Raw genomic sequence first — 23,817 nt, 5'->3', positions numbered from 1 at the left:
ATGAGCAGAGAGAAAAACCCTCAAACGATGTGGCATGGCAGCCCGCGCTCGCTAATCACACAGCTTCTTTTTTTTCTCTCTCTGTCTTCATTCCTGCTGTTAAATAAGAAGTCCAAGGCCGTGTGGATTGGCTCAGAGGGAGAAGCCGCCACATCCAGAGTCTCCAGTGCAGCCGCCATCAGGCCGACACATGGAGCGTGTCAGAGTGAGTCCTGATGTGGCCGAGGGCTTCCACGGCCGGATTCACCAGTGTGTTCTCAAGATAGATCTTAAGAAGTGACATGTATAAGAGGAAATTTTAGGAAGTTCCTAAGAAGGCTCTTAAGTGCAATTCCTCAATATTTTCTTAGTAACAGTCCCATTTCTTACGAATTTCTTTCATTTTCCTACTTAAGAACTTCTCAAAATAGGGCCTGAATTAATTCTGGTTAATAAACTTTAGGCTTACTGCCATTGAGGCTAGGAGACAAGGCTAGGAGGCTAGGAGACAAGGCTAGGAGGCAACCCAAAGTGCTTCCATCTACAAAACAATTGGGGAAAAACCTATTTAGAGCAACTAGAGCAAAGATTTAAACATTGGTTGCTGTTGGTAACTGTAAAATTTGCAGCTTATTTCCAACAGACATGAGACAGAGGCCTACCTGGCCCTACACCAAATAAAGCTTTACAATAAATGTTCATCTTAATGTTAGGTGTAGGGGAACCTATGAAGACTTTGAACTATAACCTACTTGTCTAAAATGTGTTTAAATATATGATATTAGAGGCTTACCTTTTCACTGTAGGAGTTTTAAGACAGGTGAAGGGCCGTCTTAAAGTTAAGAAAAAAATCAAGAACAAATTTGAGAACTTTCATTTCAAGAATACCATTTATTCCTAAGTTTTTTCTTAGGAAGAAACATAAGAAGAAAGTTAAGAAAATATATAAGAACTGAAAATATCAATTATTCCTATTTTCTTTCTTAAGACTAAGGTTAAGAAATAAATGGCACTTTTTCTTAAGGTTTTGTCAATCCGGCCCCAGATCTCTTACTGTGACACAAATACAAAATGTCACAACTTCCCTTTGACACAATAAACTGTTAAAGCAAAACAAATCCCCTCAGATCCTTTTACACTGTTAGATCTCATCAGTCTGTGATGTTCAGCTCATTCCAGCAGTGATTAGTGATGAAGTGTCGTTTAGTGTGCAACAACAGACGTAAACATCAGATCAAGAGTAGAATCAGGAAAAGAAAATTAAAGAAAAACATATGGCTTCACTCACAATGTGCATCTAAATGTGGAGTATTTGTTGTGTTCTTTTATCTTTCTATTTTACTTGATTTGATTCTTTTAATGCATTTTGCTTGTTCTTTTATATGAATTTTATCTTTTTATCTGTCTTTTATTGATGTAAAGCACTTTGAGCTGCACGTTGTGTATGAAAGGTGCTATACAAATAAAGGTTATTATTATTATTATTATTATTTACTTTTTTTGCTTGAACCCACTTTCCCTCAACCCGCCTCGTCTTCTGGTTTAGTTTCTCACTGTTCATCTGTCATCATATACAGTATGTGTATATTATGTCAGAGTTCTATATACATCTGTACAGCTGTACATATGGTACCATGTATCTTGCACCCTGGCGCGTAGACAGTATCTTATGTCGATAGTTAGTATATTTATGTTTATATTTAGTTTACTCAGTTGTGTACATGCATAGTTGTCTACATACTGCATATCTCACAGGCACTTTTCCAGTCTCTGCCAGGACTGGTCCTTATCTCTGTTTATTCCTATTTGTTTTAGTCTCTTACCTTGTTTTTTATTTTAATTTTTTTATGACTATATTGTATCGTATTGGCCTTTCCTGTAACTTACACGCTGGAAGCTACTGTACACCAGAATTTCCTCCTGGATCAATAATCTATCTATCTATCTATCTATCTATCTATCCATCTATCTTGATTTGATTCTTTTAATGCAATATATGAATTTTATCTTTTTCACTTTGTCTCGATGCTTTTAATGTTTTATTTAAAGCACTCTGAATTGCCTTATGTGCTATATAAATAAACTTGCCTTGCCTATCTATCCATCTATCTACTTCAGTTAATGGTTTCCTACATTTCCCAGAACGCATTTCAACAAATCCAAGAGAAGCGACGTGAACAGCTGTGGGTGTCATGTGACCAGAGAAAGTTCGCCTGACATTAGAGGAAGGACCTGCTGCACATTTCTACTTCCACACACATTCAGACCTGGAAATTATGGAAATCATTTTCCATACTTTCCAGACCTACATGAAAACCCTGTAGGTGTAGGTTTGAATCACTAGAGTTATATCAACAGGCGACAGAGTAGCAATATTTATAGTAGTAGGACATTTATTTACATGAAATCTTTCGCTCATTTCCAGCAGATGACAACAGAGTTCCATTAAAATCACAGACTTTAAAAGCTCCATAATCAATAAAATCTAAAATCTAAAATCTAAAAAATCAAAAATTAAAATCATCGTTCAGCCAAACGTGGGAGTTCAATTACAAACTTAAAGAAAAAAAAAAATGTTGTTTGTGGAGGATGATGAAGATGAAGATGAAGATGTGGCGTCACTTCATGCTGTTGAGGAACTTGGGCTGCTCCTCTCCTCTCGGCTGCAGAAGCTCTCCGGCGATCTTCGGTCCCTTCTTCTCCTGAGATGAAAAAAAGTCAGAGAGGAGAGTCAGGGATGATGTCATCGAAAAAATGTGACATGTTTAATTTTTTTTTTTTTTTTTTTAAACGGGATGAAAACTGTGAGGCAGAATCCAGGAGGCAGAGAGAGAGAGAGATTTACCTTCAGCATCCCGTCACGCTCCCATTTGAACAGACCACAGTTACTGGAAGGGTAGAACGACATTAGTTAATTAATTATTATTATTAATGCAGGATTGAGAGAGAGAGAGAGAGAGAGAGAGAGAGAGAGAGAGAGAGAGAGAGGGAGAGGGAGAGGGAGAGGGAGAGGGAGAGAGAGAGATAGATAGATAGATAGATAGATAGATAGATAGATAGATAGATAGATAGATAGATAGATAGATAGATAGATAGGTGTAAAATTCCATGACAATTTCCATGACTTTCCATAACCGATTCGGAGTGCTTCCATGACCTAAAACCATTTTTTACTGGTTTGCTAATGTCACCTTTTTTATAATATACTTTATTGTGTCATTGTTCCACATTCAATTCACTTACATTTCTGTCTATGGACACATATATTTTGCATAAGTACACAAAAGGGGAAAAATGCATTACATTTAATTAATTACAAATGTAAAATAAGGAAAATAAACGAGAGAAGAAAAAAAGAAGACAAAAAAAAGTAATTGAAAACAAATATTCATGGGGTTCCTTTACAACAGAGACAGACAGACAGAGAGAGAGAGACATAGAGAGACAGAGAGAAAGAGAGAGAGAGAGGGAGAGACAGAGAGAGAGAGACATAGAGAGAGAAAGAGAGACAGCGAGACAGGGATAGAGAGAGACAGACAGAGAGAGAGACACAGAGAGAGACAGAGAGAGAGACAGAGGGAGAGAGAGAGAGAATGAGAGAGAAAGAGACACAAAGAGAGACAAACAGACACAGAGCAGAGAAAGAGAGAAAGAGACAGAGAGAAAGGGAGAGACAGAGAGACATTGAGAGAGAGAGACAGAGAGAGAGAGAGAGACAGAGAGATATAGACAGAGAGAGAGAGAGACAGAGAGAGAGAGAAAGAGTCAGAGAGTCAGAGAGTCATAGAGAGACATAGAGAGAGAGAGAGAGAGAGTCAGAGTGAGAGTCAGAGAGAGAGAGAGAGAGAGAGAGAAAGAGAGAGTCAGAGAGTCAGAGAGACATAGAGAGACATAGAGAGAGAGAGAGAGAGAGAGAGAGAGTCAGAGTGAGAGTCAGAGAGAGAGAGTCAGAGAGAGAGAGAGAGAGAGAGAGAGAGAGAGAGAGAGAGAGAGAGAGAGAGAGAGACAGGGAGGGAGAGAGAGAGAGAGAGAGAGAGTCAGAGGTAGAGAGAGAGAGTCTGACCTGCAGTGTTTGTTGGGCAGTCTGTCCAGGGCGATGGCTCTCTGTCCACACGGACACTTGAAGAAGCGTTTCAGAGCGTCGTGCCACCTCAGGGCGTGGCTCTCCTCCACGCACCGGTCCGCCGGCTTGAAGTACGTGTAACTACACTGGAAGCAGAGGATCATGGGAAATGACGGCCTTAAAATCTGCTGGATCGCTTTACGGCACAAAACAGGAAGAGGTTCTGTTCTTCAGAGCAAACGGAGCTAAAGCTGAAAGAGTTTCTGGCAGCAGATGGTGGAAGGAGGGAAAGGAAGATGGAGAAATCACTTCCAACATGTTGATCCTCTTCAGGGAGGGGGAGGGGGGGGCAGGAGGCAACGGGGCTGATGGGAAATGTAGTCTTAATGTGGAGAAACACTAGAGCACTAACTATACTACTGGAGTGAGATAGGAGGTTCTTACCTTCTTGCAGGTGACGGCTCGACACTTCATCTCCCTGATGCCCTTCATCTTCTCCTCCATCTGCTCCTTCTTCACCAGAGGGTCGAAGTAACGCTCCTGCAGCTGGTACTCCGCCTGGAGGAGGAGAGGAGAGGAGGAGAGGAGGGAGAGAGGAGAGGAGAGAGGAGAGAGGAGAGGGAGGAGAGAAGAGAAGAGAGGAGAGAGGAGAGGAGAGAGGAGAGGGGAGAGAGAGGATGGGGGAGGAGGGGGAAGGAGAGGAGAGGAGAGGAGAGGAGGAGAGAGGAGAGAAGAGATGAGCTTTGACTGCTTTACTGCTTTTCTTTAATGTCCTATTTTTTAATCCCTGTTTCCTTATATTTTAATTTATTTTATCTTAATATTCATGTCTGGTTTCATTTGTCTTTCATGTCTTATTTTTTAATCCTGGTTTGTAACCCTGTCTGTCTCCTTATACTCTTATTTTACTTTATTTTATTTTATCTTTACTGTCTGGTTTCATTTTTAATCTCTTGTTTTCTGTTCTATGTACTCAATTAGTGTATTTATTTATCTTAACTGTCTTGGAAAGCACTTTGTAACAGTTGTTCTAAAAAGTGCTGTATAAATAAAGTTCATTATTATTATAAAGTAAATAAAGTGTATTATTTACAAAGTGGGAATGCAGAAAAGAAATTCCCTAAATGAGAGATTCTGCAGTTTTCCGGCTCCTTCCAGATTCCCTCACTCCATGTGTTTAACCCCTCGCACCCCGAGTTTCCCCTTAAATTTCCTCTTAAGTAGCTTCAAAATTAGACAAATCATATTTTCCATACTGTACTTCAGTGTCTCATCGATATCTGCTGCTCCAACGCTTCACTGAAGCTCCAGCTGCCGAAACTGAGAGAAATATTCAAATGTCTTCTGTGTCGTTTTCTACACATTTCCCTGTAATTCAGCCTGACATGTTCTGAGGCTTTTGGAAAACCTCGGGATCTGGACTAGAATTTAAAATAAAGCTCTGTGGGTTTGAACCAGGCTTGGCTGCAAAACATGTGTTTGTAATGACAGTCCTGTATGAGGGACCGGTGGGTAGAAGTGGCTTAACATGTGAAAATCCTGCAGGGTTTCTGGGAAGGAAAGAATCATATTTACATCTTATCTACATACAGTGGCTGTAAATCTAAAGAGGCTGAGAAAATGAATAATTATGGGTTAATTAGATGCATTGAGGTGCGTTAACAGAGCAGTGCAGCATATCGGTCTTTACAGTTCTAGTGCCGATTGAATCTGTGTATCATTCGTTCTTTTCATATTCAATTGAGAATCCAAAATCGGAAAATGAAAAAACGATTTGTTATTTCGTTATTCGTTTAAGAATCTGATACCAAAAAACAAATAACGGTTTGTTTTTCGTACTTTCAATTTTATGCTCAGATCAAAAATAAGAAATGAAAAAACGGGCCACGGTCCAAACTTGATTTTGATATTTAATTTAGTTATTGACTTGTGTGTGTTGCACTTGATGCAATTTTACAGAATGAATATGACGTATTTTTAGACCAAACTACAATACCTGGAAGATCGCGCCGATTTTTTTGGTTGTCATGTCGTCTTTCTTGACTGTGTTTAGTTTCTCTGAACAAGATGAAACTCTCCATGATTGATCGTCAAGGCTAGCAAAATTGAATCAAGCTAACGAGACAGAAACTTCCGGGTCACACAAATCTGACAAATTAAATATCAAAATCAGGTTCGGCCCGAATCCGTGTATCATTCGTTCTTTTCATTTTCAATTGAGAATCTAAAATCGGAAAATGAAAAAACGATTCGTTATTTCGTTATTCGTTTATGAATCTGATACCAAAAAACAAATAACGGTTTGTTTTTTCGTACAAAAATAGGAAATGAAAAAACGGGCCACAGGCCGAACTTGATTTTGATATTTCGTTTGTTCGATTTGTGTGACCTGGAAGTTATTGACTTCTTCATGTGTTGCACTTGATAAGCTGAGGGAAGGGGTTCACCACAAAGTTATAGTGTAGTTATAAAATAACGTACGTCTGTGCAATTTTACAGAATAAATATGACGTATTTTTAGATGAAACTACAATACTTGGAAGATCCTGCCGATGTTTTTGGTTGTCATGTCGTCTTCCTCGTCAGTTAAGTGTTTAGTTTCTCTGAACAAGATGAAACTCTCCATGATCGATCGTCAAGGCTAGCAAAACTGAATCAAGCTAACGAGACAGAAACTTCCGGGTCACACAAATCGGACAAATTAAATATAAAAATCAAGTTCAGCCCGTGGCCTGTTTTTTCATTTCCTATTTTTGACTCGAGCATAAAATCGAAAAAAGTACAAAAAACAAACCGTTATTTGTTTTTTGGTACTAGATTCATAAAGGAATAACGAAATAACAAATAGTTTTTTTTTCATTTTCCGATTTTGGATTCTCAGTTGAATATGAAAAGAGTGAATGACACACGGACTCTGGTGTCTTACCGCCTGCAGCTCGGCTCCGTGGCGAGACTTGGCGTTCAGGATCTTCTGGAACTCCTCTGACTGGATGTAGTCGAGTCGCTCTCTCCTCTTCTTCTGGGCCGGCTCCTCATCCTCCACTCCGCCGGATTCACCTGCAGGAGGGTCAAAGGTCGGGTGATGATAAGTAATAATAAGCTAATTTTATTATATAGCGCTTAACTAAAAGCAGAGTTTAGAAAATGACATAAAAGAAGAATAGGAAAATATATGGAAAAGGGGATAAAAATTGGGAATCACGTTGAATAGAAAAAGTGGTTTAAAAACCCATAAAAACAAAAAAACAAGATGGGGAACTAAAAGGTCTGCAATGCTAGTGACAGACCCAGCTGTGCTTTACTTAAATGTGATCAGTAAAATCTTTAAATCAATCCTCAATCTGATCAGTAACCAGTTTAGTGTTAATGAAATTGGGGATATTTGGTTTCATTAACACTAAACTGGTTACTGATCAGATTGAGGATTGATTTAAAGATTTTACTGATCACATTTAAGTAAAGCACAGCTGGGTCTGTCACTAGCATTGCAGACCTTTTAGTTCCCCATCTTGTTTTTTTGTTTTTAATGGGGGTTTTTAAACCACTTTTTCTATTCAACGTGAGTTCAAAGGTACTCAAGACCTGCCTTTTTAGTCTAGCTTTTACATCTTAATCAGAACACTTTAGGTTTTTATTTATTTTAATTTTTTATTTATTTAGTTATTTTTTTAATGTTTTTACCTGTATCTTGTTATTATCTTGTTTTATTTGCTTTAATCTTGTCTCTGGTGTTTCCTTAGTTTTACTGTGTCCTACCAAGTTCTCATCTGTGAAGTTTCATTAGTTTTATTGTGTTTTATCAAGTTTTAGTCTGTGAAGCATTTTGTGTTACATTTGTTATATACAAATAAAGTTTGATTGATTGATTGATCAGAGTGAGTTCAGACTGAGGCGGGAACAGACAGCGACAGACCTCCAGAGGAGAGGAGATGAAAGTCTGGAGGAGTTTCTCTGAATCTGCGGAGAATAAAAACAACTTGATGTTTTGTTTCCCAGCTGCAGGAAGCTGCAGGGATGCTGTGAACCTCGGTCCAGTCCAGCTCCCTGCTCTCTGAAGTCCAGTCCAGAACCTCTGAGGTCTCCTGTCAGGACGCCGCAAACACTCCAGCTGTGTGTGTGTGTGTGTGTGTGTGTGTGTGTGTGTGTGTGTGTGTGTGTGTGTGTGCGTGTGTGTGTTTACCGTCGGGCGAGGTCAGGCTCTTCTCCACCCGGGCGTTGATCTCGCTGCTGTTACTCCTCTTCCTCTTCACGGCGTTGGGGTCTTCCTTTTCAAGCCCCGCCCCTTTGGCCCGCAGCTTCCTCAGAGCGGCCAGCTTGGCGGCCGATTGGCCGGGAGCGGCGGACGGCGGGCTGTGGTCGAAGAACAGGATGTCTTCCCCCTCGGAGAAGCCCCGCCCCAGGGTGGGGGCGGCGGGGCTCCGGGTGGCCTCGGGAACCTCGGAGGCGGCTTTAGGGGACAGGAGGCCCCCCCGGCCCGGGAGGGAGGGGGCCCCCGCCCCGGGTCCGGGTCCGGCCCCCGCCCCGGGTCTGGCCCCCGGTCCGGGTCTGGCCCCGCCCCCGTTCTGCAGCGCCCTCCTCTGGATCTCCTCGGCCCGGCGGCGGCGGCTCTGCAGGAGCTCCTGCTGCTTCTGTTTCTGCTGCTTCAGCAGATCTGAGGCCGAGATGGACTGAACCGCAGCACCGGTCGCACCCTGGGAACCTGGGGAGGGGGGGGGGGGATAGTCTACTTTAGTATAATGTATAGGTGATTAGATTAGATTAGATTTTATTTCGAACATGTTAAAAAAGCAAAAAATATAAGTGAGAAAAACAAAACAAAAAAAACAGATAAAATTAACAGCAAACTCTCAATAAACAACATAAATAAATATTTAATGTCCGAAAAGGAGTAGGAAGAAGTGAATACTTATCAAGTCCTACCCCCTGTTTTTATATTTTATCTATAAACTTAATGTTAGACATAAATATTCCAACTTTCCGCCCCGGTGTTCACGATACACAACTCCATGTGTATCATGAAATTCACCTATGACTGAATGAATGGCAGTGAAATGGGAAGTGGCTTGTTGCATTATGGTTATGCTTTCCATATTTAGCCTCATTAAAGCCACTAGCTGAAGCTTTTGATTGTTATCTTGTTATTTTTTAGGCTGTAAGAATAACCTTTATGTTTTTCTGCAGAAACTCTGGATCCACGACTCTTCAATGGGAGACTTTAGACCTTCAGCCTGAGTCCTGAGCTGGGAAGTGAAGGTGTGGGAGGAGGAAGAGGAAGAGGAAGAGGAAGAGGAAGGTCACCTGTGTGTTTGGTGTGTGTCAGGTGCTTCTTCAGCTGCATCGCTCCGGGGGTCGGCAGAGACATCAGACCCTTGAAGTCGTCCGAACAGCCGGAAACCTCACCGGACTGCATGGCTGAACACACACACACACACACACACACACACACACACACACACACATCAGAATAAACTCAAGTAAAGAAAACCTGTTTCTACTTTCCATCTCTTCAGTCAGTGTTCTCTCCCTGAATCGTTTTCCAACAACAGATGCACAGAGATCTTGGCCTGGTTAAATGGAGTTGACACATTAGAAGAATTACAAAATGCAGGAATGACACACAGTTCAAAGGAAAATCCACCCGAAAAACACTTTAACATGTTCTTGCATTCTTGAGTCCATCTATTTGTTTGGCGGTGTATTTTGTTGTTTTTTTATTCCCGTGGAGTTTGATATGAGAAAATGTTTCAGGATGTAAAACATCAGCGAGAGCGAGGGCTTCTTTCTAGAGCCGCCATTTTGCACCGAGAGACGTTCAACAATCACACAGGGAGAGATCCATCAGAGAAGAGGAGAGAGACCAGAATTAGGGCTGGAACGATTTTGAAAAAAATATCTAATTGCGATTATTTTGACTGATATTGCAATTGCGATATGATTTGCGATATTAGAGGGAATGATCATTTTTACATCATTATTCTCATTTTCATTGAAAAACGTATTAAAATGATTATGGTGTGATTTTTGCGGGGATCTGTACCAAACAAAGATGTTTTCTTAAGTCTGTAGAATATGATGTGTAGGCCAGGACATCTCTGCAGCACCACAATATTTACTTTAAAATGATATTTTGACACATTTCACCTTTAACAAATATTGCGCCTCCTGTGATTTGAAAGTTGCAGTAGGCCATATTGAGATTTCGATAAAATTCCGATTGTTCAGCCCTAACCAGAATGCACTGCAGCAGAGACAGGTTGGGGGGTTTGAGTGAGGGGCAACTCTCACTTTTTCCTCGACTGGAAAAACTCTCGCTCCGTCATCGCTATTGCACAGGCATTCTGGGAAATGTAGTAAATCACTAACTGCAGTAGAAGCAGACGAGGCAGATTGAGGGAAAGTGGGTTCACCAGAAAAGTAAATTACGAAACTTCATCACAAAAATAACCGAGCTGAACATCCCAGATTGATGATATTTAACAGTGTAAGAGAATGTGAGGTGGATTTTCCTTCTCCTTTAAAGCAATATTCCACTTAGTTTTAACATGGGGTTATTTGGCACTTGATTTTTATTGATAGAAAAGAACGTAGCGGAGACATGTATCCCTCCGCTGTGTTCTCTTCTATCGATAAAAATGCTATTCAGAGTCATTCTGTTCTGAACAGTCAGCTGGAAATCACAGCAGCAGGATCTGATGTTGAATCTGTTCACCAACCTGTTCGATGTCAGTTTCCATCAAATGAATGGGAAGTAAAAATCTGAACTCTGCAAACTCATCCGGCTGCATCTGATCTTGGTGAGAAGTTTATATTCTGGTTTTCAAATAAATAACTCCCATGTTTAAACTAAGTGGAATATTGCTTTAAGTGCAACTAGGTTAATAAATAGCAAAATATGCTTATATGACAGATGTGTAAAGTAAACTGGGCTGATAAAAAGCCTGGACAGCTTATATTCGTGTCCATATACACATTAGCAGGGTTCAGTCAGTGTTGGGCAGTGTGTGTGTGTGTGTGTGTGTGTGTGTGTGTGTTAGGGTTGCAAAATTCCGGGAATTTTCAAAGTTGGAAACTTTCCATGGGAATTAACGTGAATTTATGGGAATTAACGTGAATTTATGGGAATAAACGGGAATAAACCAGGAATTTACTAAATTGAAGGTATGCTCTTAATAGGGAACTTAAATATAGTTGGGGAAAATATATTTTAGCATAATCCTGACTAAAACAACCAGATATCATGCAAGTACAGTTGAATATCTATGCTATTCCTCAGTCACATGCACACATAGCACACTGCTTACTGCAGGGCTGTTGAGGCCACGCCCCCTACATGCAACTCAACATTCATGTTTTTGTTCTTCAATGAAAGAATTGATTGTTCAATAAAATATTTAACACTTGATAAAGTTCTACTTACAAATAAATCTGTTTTAATTGTATTATTTTGGATGGATGTCTGCTTATAACAAAACAAATATTTATGCTTGGATATGATACCTTTCCATTAAATTACCCTCAATTCCCAGTTAATTCCCAGTTAATTCCCATAAATTCCCATTAATTCCCATAAATTCCCATAATTCCCATGGAAAGTTTCCAATTTGGAATATTTCCAAAATTCCCCAGCTTAACTTCCCATGGAAATTTACCGGAAACTTTCCGGAAATTTTCCACCCCTTTGCAACCCCAGTGTGTGTGTGTCATTCTCTCCTCCCTCACCCAGTCTCTTGGCCTGGTCGGCGATCTGAGCCGATCCTTTCACAAACAGCGAGTCCAGAGTCCGCTGGCCGGGTGTCTTGGGTTTGGAGGCCGAGCTGAAACAGAGCGACTCGTTAACAATAATCGTTAAGACACGAAACGAGCTCAGATTCTGTCCAATCCCGCGCCGCGTCTGTGGCTTTGTAAGCTCAAAACGACCTCAACTGACATCGTAAAAAGTGCAAATATAATTTCACCCATAATCCACTTCAGACAGGGTGTGAAGCTGGATTAAAAAAAAAAAACTAAGCATTTTTCCTCAGATGTTGGCATGAGTTATATAGTCAAATATAGAGTAGAAGGGGTGGGGGATAGGGTTGGGGGTAGAGGGATAGTTGGACAATAAACAATCAAAAAGTATTCGGCAACCTGTTGTATTGTCAGTAACTTATCGATATTGCAATAAAAAATAAATGATAAAAAAAAATATAGAGTAGAAGAAGTAGTTCTTTCTTGAAATGAGTAACAGGATTTATGGGAGTTGTATGAAATTTTGCAACTAAAAAGTGAAGATTCATAGTTAAAGTTACAATTTTCTTTAACTTCCTTTTATTAATTTATACTGCTGACTAAACAACAGACATGATCTGAAGAAAATGATTTTCTCAAGTAAACCGTGATGAAGTTTGATAACACACACACACATAATGTTGGAGCCATTTTAGTTTTCTTAGGAGTAATGTAAATACTTTATCTATTATGGAGATTTGTTTTTTCTGCTATTCTGAATTGTTTACATATATTTATGTTACATGTGTATGCTTCAGTCTGGAGTATTCAGGTGCCCCACCTTGATTTATCTCTTTGATCCTTTTTTCAGTTTTTCCTGAAAATTACAAAGCTAGAAAAGCTGATTTACATTATATTGGACTGCCCTTCTTATTTTTGGAAGTATTCAATAAATACAGATTATTTTTGTCAACATAACTGGACTCATTGGATTCTTTTTGGACTAGAATTTATACCCTCCTCCTCTCCTTGTCTCCTCCTCTCCTGTCCTCTCTCCTCCTCTCCTTGTCTCCGCTCCTCCCTCCTCTCCTTGTCTCCTCCTCTCCTCTCTCCTCTCCTCTCCCCTCTCCTCCTCTCCTCTCCTTGTCTCCTCCTCTCCTCTCCCCTCCTTGTCTCCTCCTCTCATCTCCTCTCTCCTCTCCCCTCCTCTCCTTGTCTCCTCCTCTCCTCTCTCCTCTCCTCTCCCCTCTCCTCCTCTCCTCTCCTTGTCTCCTCCTCTCCTCTCCCCTCCTTGTCTCCTCCTCTCATCTCCTCTCTCCTCTCCCCTCCTCTCCTTGTCTCCTCTCCCCTCCTTGTCTCCTCCCCTCCCCTCCTTGTCTCCTCTCCTTGTCTCCTCTCCTCTCCTCCTCTCCCTGCCTTGTCTCCTCTCCTCCTCTCCCCTCCTTGTCTCCTCTCCTCCTCTCCCCTCCTTGTCTCCTCTCCTCTATGGTGGGACACACAAACCGCTCTCCAATTCTAGTAGTGGGATGTGTGTATCAAGGTTCTACCGAGTCCCACCAATGATGGAAAACAAAACAGAATGGAAAACAAAAAAGCGAACACACATATGAAGGAGTGAAGTGAGCTGAGGCCCTCGACACCACGGGGAATAAAAAAAACCCCCCAAAACTCTGTCCGTCACTCACAGAGAGGAGACGCAGGAGGCGGAGGAGACGCCGCCGTAGTAGAACCCGTCCTGGCAGAGCCGCTCCTTCAGGCCGCCGCCCCCCCGCCCCTTGGCCCGGCCCGGGACCTTCCCCGAGAACGACGACTGCAGCTCCGCCCGCTTGGCGCTCATCTTCTTGTACTGGGCCTTCACGTGATACTGGCAGAACTGACACTCGTACTGAGCGGAGGGACAGAGAGGTACAGAGTGAGAGACTGATGATGAACATGACATCTTATACAATTATCACACACAAAACATAAATACAAAACATCCATACAAAACAAAACCCAACATTACTAGACTTACATCAGAACATACAATGCAACCTATTGGCTCAGTCCTACATATCTATCCCAAATCATACCACCTATTCATTTTAACACCTCAGCTATCCAATACCTTTTCACACAGCCTCTTTTGCAAATTAGCAGATTATCTGTTCATTTTTATCACCTATTTTATGAAATCCACCTGATTAATAGTCTTTATTTCTTCTATAACTTTCATCTCTTAATCTGCACACCTGTAACTATGAGTGCCCCTTAGCTACTGCCTTCATTATTCCATCCCATATAGCGTCAAATTGTGCTATTTTGTTATTTTCTATGTAAAAAATCACATGAAAAAAAAAATAAACTAAAGAATTCAGGTAAACGTGCGCCAAATAATTCAAAAGATCAGGCAAAAACCTGCTGTGTTCATGAGGTTTCTCATAATGCGATAATGGACTTTATCTGATTTAGGAAATCACACTCTGCTGTTTAGATGAATACTGAATAATCAGGGAATCGTGGTCTAGTCGGTGGTGGGAAGCGAAACCAATCTGTGGATACGCTTCACCTGATACTGGTAATCTATTCTGTACCCTCGATTTAATAAGCTGTTTCCAGTCCCCCCCCCCCCCCCCCCCCCCCCCCACACACCATGTTAACGATCTGAGAGCAGGGGTCTCCGTTCTTCTTCATGGCCTTGCAGGTGCCGTAGTCCTGAGCTTCACCCATCAGCAGAACCTTCTGAGGATGATCCACCGACAGGCTGACCTGCAGATCAATACAAGACTGTCTGTTAACCTGCAGATCAATACAAGACTGTCTGTTAACCTGCAGATCAATACAACACTGTCTGTTAACCTGAGGCAGTTTAATACTATGTTAGTTTTGTTTAGTCGCCTACAGAGGGTGTAAATGTGCTGATTGGAATAGTTAAGAAGAAGAAGAAGAAGAAGAAATAGTAGAGGAAGAAGAAGAAGAAGAAGAAGAAGAAGAAGAAGAAGAAGAAGAAGAAGAAGAAGAAGAAGAAGAAGAAGAAGAAATAGTAGAGGAAGAAGAAGAAGAAGAAAAAGAAGAAGAAGAAGAAGAAGAAAAAGAAGAAGAAGAAGAAGAAGAAGAAGAAATAGTAGAGGAAGATGAAGAAGAAGAGGAAGAAGAAGAAATAGTAGAGGAAGAAGCAGAAGAGGAAGAAGAAGAAATAGTAGAGGAAAAAGAAGAAGAAGAATTAGAAGAAGAAGAAGAAATAGTAGAGGAAGAAGAAGAAGAAGAAGAAGAAGAAGAAGGAGGGTCGGACTAGCGAGAGCAAACATCAGAATTTTCATTTCAGCAGCATCAAACAGTCCAGCAGGTCCTGAACCGGATCCCAGTTCTCCTGAACCGGATCCCAGTTCACCTGAACCGGCTGACAAACTGGATTCAGGAGACAAATATGGAAGAATTTCATTCACCAAGACGAACATTCAGCTGACATCCAAACCTCTGTGGAAACACTGCTACAAACTGTCCGGTGTACCAAGACATGATGTTTGCCATCACATCGTAGTCGTATTGAATTTTTAGATATTGAACTTAAATGTTGGATCAGATGTTATGACCAGACAGACTTAATGAACAAAAAAGGTTCATCAGTGGAAAATACAAAGTTCTTGCACAGATATAAGATGCTGTGAGTGGAACCTGAGCGATCTGGCTGCAGTGAGGATGAACTGGTTCTTCTGTCTGAGCCTGTAAGACGGTGAGCAGGGCAGCAGCAGGCAGCGGAGTTTGCTTCCCTCAGCACATTCCTCTCTTAACATTTCGGTTTGCTCCTGCCAGACTGACACCAGCAACCTTCTGACCGGATATTTTTCTCTCTATTTTCACCGAGCTCCCAGACCGGTTTTTACTGCCGAGGCTTCAGCTGCCAGACCGGATCTTAAAACGGATTCAATAAAACTCAGATAAAACAAGGTCAACTTTTACCAGTCAAGTTAAGAGTTCATTTCCCATAGGAACACAGCAACAGTAACATCTCACTGTCTACGAATGATGCATGATGACAAATATTTTAACTACGTTTACCTGTAATTACAGCGCCCCCTTTTGGGCCAATCAGTTTAATTTTTGAAAACGTAGAAGTGAGTTGCATCATTCCACAGAGTTTCATCAAAAATCCAATCAGCGGTGGAATCGCGTACAAGGAACGAATGACCGAACAAAATTTCTCTGCCTTTCATTCCAGTGGGTTTGGGAACAGGTTGTAACCCCCTAAACTAAAAAAACACAAAGCCTCTTCTAGTTGTTCCTGGATCCAAATTCATCTCAAGAGCAGATAGAAGTAAAAAGTCTTGGGTTCAAATCCGGCCCAGGACCTTTGTGGCACCTCGTCCACATCTCTCTACTCCTGTCTGTCTTCACTTTTAACTGTCTAATAAAGCCAAAAAAAAAAGGCACAAAAACAAAACAAAGAACCACTCTAGCACAAAATTACTTAATGAATTTTAGGGAAGACAGCAGTCCTCTGAAAATGTTAATCCTGTATGAATCAGACTCTCAGTAATTTAAGATGTAATTTGTTTTTGGCATGAAACAGCTTTTTCTTCTTCTTCTTCTCCTCCTAGACGCACAATTTCTATGTTCCTCCTGTCCTTAAAAGTGGAGGCAGTCATGGAATCTAGTTTTATGTTTTATGTTACTAAATCAGGAAGTGACAAATTGTTAAATCTTAACCTTGTACAATTTTGTCTTGGGCTTTGGTCTTATTTGGGATTTTACATTTCATTGTCTCAGATAATAATTCACTGGCGCTGCCATCTTGGACCAAGTCCCTTGATCCATGATTGGCTCACATGTTAATACATGACTTCTGATTGGAGGCTCTTGACTCACATTCCCAAAACGCCACCGATGCTGAGGGAACAAACTCCAGTAAATAGCTGCAGCAACATGAAAACTGGCCTCAGACTGACACACAGCATCTGGCCAGCTGCATAAAGATAGACCTAGTCTTAGACTTAAATGTGACCTTAAGTCAAACTAGGACCTTAAGACCTTAAGTCCTAGTACTTGTTGATTGTTGTGGATCTCTAATGGGTTGTTTCTGTCTCTAAAGACTCTCTCTCTTCTAGGGTTGGGTGATATGTTAAAATTTTCCAACCGGCCACCGTCAGCCCATCAACCACCGATTGCCGATATATTCACGCAGGTGTGTGTGTGGCGTGCGCAGGGGGCGGGGCAGTCCCACACTCCCCACACGCCATCTTCAGCAAACAATCGTGGAAGAGCTCGTTGCCAAAAAGAAAACAAAATCCCCTATTTGGGATTATTTTGGTTTTAAACCGGACGAAACCGGCAAGCCGAAGGACCTAAATAAAGTAATTTGCCGTCTTTGCAAACGAGTCCAGACAGACTGAACAGCTCCGACACGATCTGAAAAAGAGTCTGATGGCGTCAGATGAAGGAGCGTCCCTCCGCCTGCAGCCTCCACATGAACAAACAGGTGGGATAACATATTATGCTGTTAAATGATCAGTGTGCACAACTGCACATACAGCTTTTGGTCTAGTTCTCAAATATGATTTATGAATTGACGATGCTTTTCGGCACCGATCGATCGGACAGCGACCGCTAAAGAGGCTTCACTGTCATTCAGTCGCTCACTGCCCTGTTTTGTGACTCGTCGGCAATCAGTGCAACAAGAACGTGCAAAATATGTCCCGACTCCAACTGCCAGTTCCTATTCGCACACGCTTTGAATCGCGCTTTACAGGTTAATTATTTAACATTAAATTAGACCATTAGATTAGCAAAATAAAATGACAAAAATCGCCCAAAAAACGGCAATGGACTCAGCCAATCGCCGATAGCCGATATATTCGTCCTATCGCCCAACCCTACTCTCTTCTTCAGGTTCTTTCCAAAAACCAAAGATTTGCCATCTTTTAGGAAACAGCTTCAGTATTTAAACTTCCCACTGTTAGGCCGACTTGTTGCCATAAAACAAAATTCTTACCTCAAGATTAGTCAGGGGGAAGGTGGCTAATTTAGTAAGTAACAGACAGTCTTGATTAGACTAGTCCAACCTGAGAATCTTAGACCAGTCTGAGGCTTAGACTAGTCTTAAACTAGCTTTATACAACTGTCTCATGTCCGTCAGTCCCCCCGGCCCAGACCCCCCGGCCCAGACCCCCCGAGCCCAGTCCCCCGGCCCAGACCCCCCTGGCCCAGACCCCCCCGGCCCAGACCCCCCCGGCCCAGACCCCCCGCTCACCCCGTCGTATCCGTCCTTCTGCTTCATGGGGTTTGGGTTGAGGAGGCCGAGGACGCTGCCCGGCTCCGTCTTCCACAGCTCTTTGTGGACGTCTCCGAACAGCAGCAGAGACACGAACACCTCCAGGTTGTGAAGGTCGTTCAGCTTCCAGACGCTGAAGGTCTTTCCCTGCAGAGAGGAGGAGGCGAAACAGGGTCAGAGCAGAGTTTCCCTCACAGGAGTAACGACTGGCCGGACTGTCCAGGTAAACTTACCACCCGCCAAGTAAATGTTTGTTTTGGATTCATTTCAATGCCGTGATGCAAGAAGCTGACGATTCTCACTGCTTTCAAACAATGAAGATTTAATGCTGCCAGGCGCCGAAAGCACTTTAGTGAACTACAATGACCATAATTCATTGCACCTATAGTTACTGTGTCTGTGCAGACACAAACTGAATAGAGACAGTCTGAAACAAAGCCTCGATAATCAGATGAAGTATAATAGTCTGTTAATGTTTCCATTTCTGTTTTAGGTTATTTTACTGGGAACTGCGCAATACTTTGTTTAGTAAGATAAAAAACGATAGATATTGATTTTGTAAATATGGATGATGCACAAAGATTGAGTTGGCTGTTCGCTTATGAAACATTTAGATTAGCTAGTTACCTGGAGAAAGCCTGGGAGATGAGAAAAAAAAGCTCTTTATCAAGATAAACTGGATGTTTGTAGCAGTTCTTTTCAGTGTATTGTTCATTTGAAACCTATCATTTCAAATATGTTATTTGAAAGAATATAGTAGTACTTTAGAATGTGGTAATTTATTTTATTTTATTTTTTTTGCTCTTATATGTATCACCGGAAGATGTATGTTTTGTAAAATGTTGGTGTCCTGTAATAATGTGGGATGGGCCAGATGTTTGGCATGACACAGAAATAAAAATTAACTAACTAACTAATTATAGTAAATTGAGGGATTTAAGTGCCTGAAAAAAGTTACTGAGCTCACAAATAAAAGTCGTCAACTTTGGTTTTAAACCAGATGACAAACAAGTAGAGATTCTGTGCAAAGTTTGCCTTAGACTTTTATCTGCGCCACAAAGTAATAAAGTAGTAATTATTTATTTGAATTTTGTAATTAAATTAATTTAACAATTAGAGTAAGACAGTAAGAGTAAAAACTCTCTAGCTGCTGCTACTTTAAGAAATACTGCATTGAAAAAATATATGTTAAGGTGCAATACTGCAATAAAATTATTTTGTTTCCTGAAACAGAGACAAATAATTGATTAATGATCGTAATCACAATGTTTAGCAAAATGATTTTTAGCCTTAATCCTGCAGCACTAACCAGGGACGAGGTTTTAATCTTGGACCTGCTGCTCTGCAAGGACAGATTCAGTTTGCTGCAAAGTAATAAAGTACATTTTATGTATTTTAATTTTGTAATTAAGGACCACAAAAAAATTAAGTCAGCAGGAGTGAAAACAAGACTCTCCAGCTGCTGCTGCTTTGAGAACTCCTGCAGTGAAAAAAGTGAAAATAAGTACCATAAGATAATGGTTTCCTGAAACAGAGACAAATAAAAGTTAATTAATAATCACGATCACAGTGTTTATTGATCCGGGGACCTACGCTGCTGCTGCTCTGCGGCGTGGCCTTGCTGACCAGCACAGCGAAGGTCACCCAGTCGCTCTCCTCCAGCTTCTCCCGCGCCACCAGCTCCGGCAGCTGGGACAGACGGATCAGCCGCCGGTCGGCCATCTTGCGGTCCATCTCAGTGGAGGAAACCCGCGGCTTCCTGGAACACAAGAGTCCGGATTCAAAGAGTGTGTCAGAGAGAGAGAGTGTGTGTGTCTTAGAGATCAGTGCATCATCACTTTCAGGTTCTGTCCTGACCTGAGCCGCAGTCCGGAGTATTTCTCCACAGCCACGTCTTTTGGGAGAGCAGGAAGAGGAAGAGGAGGAGGAAGAGGAGGAGGAAGCTTGGTCTGTCTGGTCTGGGAGGCCGGAGGCGAGCGAAGCGGGTTGGCGACCTTGCTGGTGCTTTCTATTGGCTGGAACGAGCTGCCAATCTTTATCTCCACCAATGGGCCTCTGTCTTCTGAGGAGAAAACCAGTAAAGCAAATACAGTCAGTTTTAACATCAATACACAGAATCAGTGTTAAATTAACTGACAGCTTGGTGTGATTGTTCTCCTCTGTCTCACTCCAGTAGTATTGTTAGTTCTAGTGTTTCTCCACATTAAGACTACATTTCCCATCAGCCCCGCTGCTTCTTGCCCCCCCCCTCCCCCTCCCTGAAGAGGATCAACATGTTGGAAGTGATTTCTCCATCTTCCTTTCCCTCCTTCCACCATCTGCTGCCAGAAACTCTTTCAGCTTTAGCTCCGTTTGCTCTGGAAGAACAGAACCTCTTCCTGTTTTGTGCCGTAAAGCGATCCAGCAGATTTCCCTCCAGATCCACCAGGTGGAGAAACAAGGGAGGATGCAGAGTAGAGGCTGGTAGAGGCGGACAGGCTGACCACTGATGGACTGGTTTGTTTACAGTAATTATACTGACTAGAATTTATAACCTCCTCCTCTCCTCTCCTTTCCTCTTCCTCTCCTCTCCTCCTCTCCATGTCTCCTCTCCTCTCCTTTCCTCTCTTCCTCTTGTCTCCTCTCCTCTCTCCTCCTCTCTTCTACTTGTCTCCTCTCCTTTCCTCTCCTCCTCTCCTTGTTTCCTCTCCTCTCTCCTCTCCTTGTCTCCTCTCCTTTCCTCTCTTCCTCTCCTCTCCTCTCCTCCTCTCCATGTCTCCTCTCCTCTCCTTTCCTCTCTTCCTCTTGTCTCCTCTCCTCTCTCCTCCTCTCCTCCATGGTGGGACACGCAAACACACAAACCGCTCTCCAATTACAGTAGTGGGATGTCTCTAACTGAATGTGTTAATGATTTATTGATGTTAAAATGCTTGATGCAGCACCTTGAAGCCTCATTCCCCTGCCTGTAACAGTGGTTATGAATGTGTAATGATGTGAGTTCCATTGACAAACACTTAGTGAGTAATCCTGGTTCATGTTAACTGCTGGTGTAACAGTGACAGTGGTTTTACCTGGTGAGGTGCTGGGTTTGGCTTGGTGAGCCACCCTGGGTTTACGTTTGAAAGAGTCAGCGTTGTTCAGCTGGGAGGAAAAGTCTGACGACTCCTGGAGCTTCAGGGTTTCTTCAGGTTTTCCTCTAACTGGAGTGGATGAAGACTTTACTGCTGCCAGCATGAGACACAGAAAACACAAGGTCAGTCCACTCTGCTGGATTCTGGGATGTTCCAGCCACTGTGGCCTGGGGAGGACATGAGCCTCTGTCTGGTTCGTTGTTGTTCAGCAAAGTGTTTATTATTACATACTAGGACCGGGCGATAATTCAATATTATCGTTTATCGTCTTTCAGTGGAATCATATCATGATGATTTGATGATTTTTGGGATATCATGACACACAATTCAGCTGTCTAAACTGATGATAACAAGCTAATTTTATTTAAAAACTGACAAAATGAGGTATGAAACGCTTTTGAAGGAATATTTGAAAATTTCAGTTTTGTTTGACACCTAACATTACCATTCGGGTTAAATGGGATGGACATTAAGTTGATTATTTAATGTGATTTTGCATCCTGAGACATATCATGATATATACTGATATTGGAAAAAAAAAATTTGATTATTGTGATATTGATTTCAACTGTATCGCCCCGGCCCTATTACATACATACAGCATATCTGTGGAGAACAGAGATAGAACTAGACAAAGGTGGAAACAAGGGTGGTGATAGAATGTGAGGATAAGATGGAAGGAACATAGAATACCTAGTTTGTGTGTGTGTGTGTGTGTGTGTGTGCGTGTGTGTGTGTGCGTGTGTATGTGTGTGTGTAGCTTTTGGGATTGAGCAGACATGGGAACAGCAGAATGTTGAAGGTTACACTCCTTATAGTACTGAAGAAGAACTTATAGGAGTGGAAAATTAGTGAGAGAAACTAAGATTAGTATGAACTTAAGCTCATTTTGATAGACTGTGGCAGACTGTACCTGCCGGTGGTTTGGTCTTCTGTGTGGGAGCGGCCGGCTTGCTGTGGGTGGGCCTGGGCGGAGCCTGTCGGGGGGGCGGAGCCTGTCGGGGGGGCGTGGCTCTAGCGCCGGCCGGGGGCCCCGCCGTCCTGACGGGGGTGGAGGGAGAGGCGGAAACCCTCTGACTCGCCTCCAGCTGCTGCTGCAGACGCTGCATCTTCTCCTGCATCCGCCGCAGCTCCTCTGACAGGACAACACAACACAAAGCTCATTCAGTATTAAAGACTTAACAGGGCAATAAGTCAGGTTTCTACTGCCCTAGAGCACAAAATAACCATAATACATCTGCAGGGGGTTGATGGAGTTGTTGCTTATACCTCATGACTCAATAATTACTTCACCAACTGATGAGATTTCTGGCTTTCAAAACTCACTTTCTGGCCCGAACTCTGTTTTGGAACAAAAAGTCCTCACCCACTGGAGTTTCAAGACACTTCTGCTCCACCAAGCACTTAATTGAACTAAAAAAATCTACTTTTATACCTGGTTTGCTTGTTATTACTTAGTCTTCTTCCACCAGAAGACACTGGGGAGGACAGCAGCCAGCAGGAAGAATGAATAGTTTGGAATGAATCAAAATAAATGAATTAAAAGCTGATGTTTTATCGAAATGCTGGTGGAAGTGCTGCTTGGTGGATCATATTTGTGCCAAATTTACCAGTGGACCCTCACAATTCAGATCATTTTAAAAAATGTCTTAAGACTTGTTTGTGTTCCCTCGCTTTCAACGGCCCTTGAAGCTGCTATTTTTGCTGTTATGTTAAAATTGTGTCTGGTATTCTGTTTTTGTCTATGTGATATGTGATCTTTTTAATTCTAGCTTTTATTGTGAAGCAGTTTGTAATCTTGGTTTTAAAAGGTGTGATATAAATAAAGTAAGGTAAAAGGCCTTAAGGCATCTTTAAGGATTCGTCAATAAGGTATTTGTGTTTTCTGATAAGCAAGGCAAGAATAAAAAAGTCCAGATTTAAGCCTGGAAATGGACATGAAGTTCAGGGAGAAAGCTGAGTGTCAAGGCTGGCTGTAGTTGGGCTAAAAGCCACTAAAGCAAATCTGAGGAGACAAACCTTGTAAATCCTCCTGGCTCTTGTTCAGACTCTGACAGGCGGCTCCTTCAGCTGGTTTTCCTCCAACATCTCTCTCTTCTTCTTCGATGTCTTCCACATCTCCAAACAGATCAGACACTCCGTCCTCCTTGTCCTCCTTCTCCACCTCTCCCCCTCCCTCCTCCTCCTCCACTCCCTCTCTGTACTCTTCCTCCTCCTCATCATCGTTGTCAAACAGGCCGTCCAAGTCGTCCTCCTCGTCTCGCACCCCCCGCTCCTCTGTCACACCCTCAGACTCCGCCAGCAGCGCCGTCAAAATGTCCAGATCATCCTCACCTGGACGGATAAAACTCTGAGTTATGTCTTTAACTTTAAATAAAACCTTTCTCTTGTGTCCTTTATGTTGCGTGATACTTACTCTCCATTTTCAAAACGCTGAAGATCTCAGATCAGCTGCTGAAGAAAAGGAAGGAACATTAACAACATTAACATGAGGGAGCCTGCAGGTTTCAGCAAGTTAAATTTAAGACTATTTATTAAAACATTTTAATGCCAGTTAGAATAAAATACAAGATTTTTTTTCTTGACATTCCACAACTTTGAATTGGATTAAGAATGTACAGTATGCATCCTCAAAATAGAATTTATCCCTCAAACCAAATGGTGGGTCTAAAGTGTTATTTTACTTGAATTTGCCTTTTTTTTTTATATAG

The 23,817-nt window shown here is 42.0% G+C and overlaps 1 protein-coding gene across 1 annotated transcript; it reads right to left on the bottom strand.

The window, feature by feature from the left end:
- Nucleotides 1-2,509: 2,509 nt before the first annotated feature.
- Nucleotides 2,510-23,529, bottom strand: mcm10 (minichromosome maintenance 10 replication initiation factor). Its single transcript, XM_071513050.1, has 17 exons — nt 23,523-23,529; nt 23,126-23,440; nt 22,020-22,241; nt 21,047-21,196; nt 19,854-20,058; nt 19,590-19,755; nt 17,976-18,143; nt 14,381-14,497; nt 13,435-13,634; nt 11,762-11,856; nt 9,341-9,454; nt 8,223-8,741; nt 6,969-7,099; nt 4,487-4,600; nt 4,043-4,188; nt 2,825-2,867; nt 2,510-2,681 (listed from the first exon to the last, which is right to left on the bottom strand). The coding sequence occupies exons 1-17, from the start codon at nt 23,527-23,529 to the stop codon at nt 2,598-2,600; spliced, it is 2,796 nt and encodes a 931-aa protein (XP_071369151.1). The 3' UTR covers nt 2,510-2,597.
- Between the last annotated feature and the right edge of the window lie 288 nt (nt 23,530-23,817).

This window comes from Centroberyx affinis, unplaced genomic scaffold (assembly GCF_046629955.1).
Source record: "Centroberyx affinis isolate AG114_WGS23_722 - 3 ecotype Tasmania unplaced genomic scaffold, CSIRO-AGI_Caff_v1 ptg006730l_1, whole genome shotgun sequence".
In the NCBI taxonomy this organism is placed as follows: Eukaryota; Metazoa; Chordata; class Actinopteri; order Beryciformes; family Berycidae; genus Centroberyx; species Centroberyx affinis.
The sequence above is the reverse complement of the archived record's forward strand: the minus strand, read 5'-3'. Positions and strand labels throughout refer to the sequence as shown.

Bases quoted from the DNA above. Each gene is read 5' to 3' on its own strand.
- mcm10 (XM_071513050.1), bottom strand. The intron at 21,197-22,019 runs GTACAGTCTGCC...TGCTGGCAGCAG, and splicing joins GAAGACCAAACCACCGGCAG to TAAAGTCTTCATCCACTCCA. The intron at 14,498-17,975 runs GTGAGCGGGGGG...ATTGATCTGCAG, and splicing joins AGAAGGACGGATACGACGGG to GTCAGCCTGTCGGTGGATCA.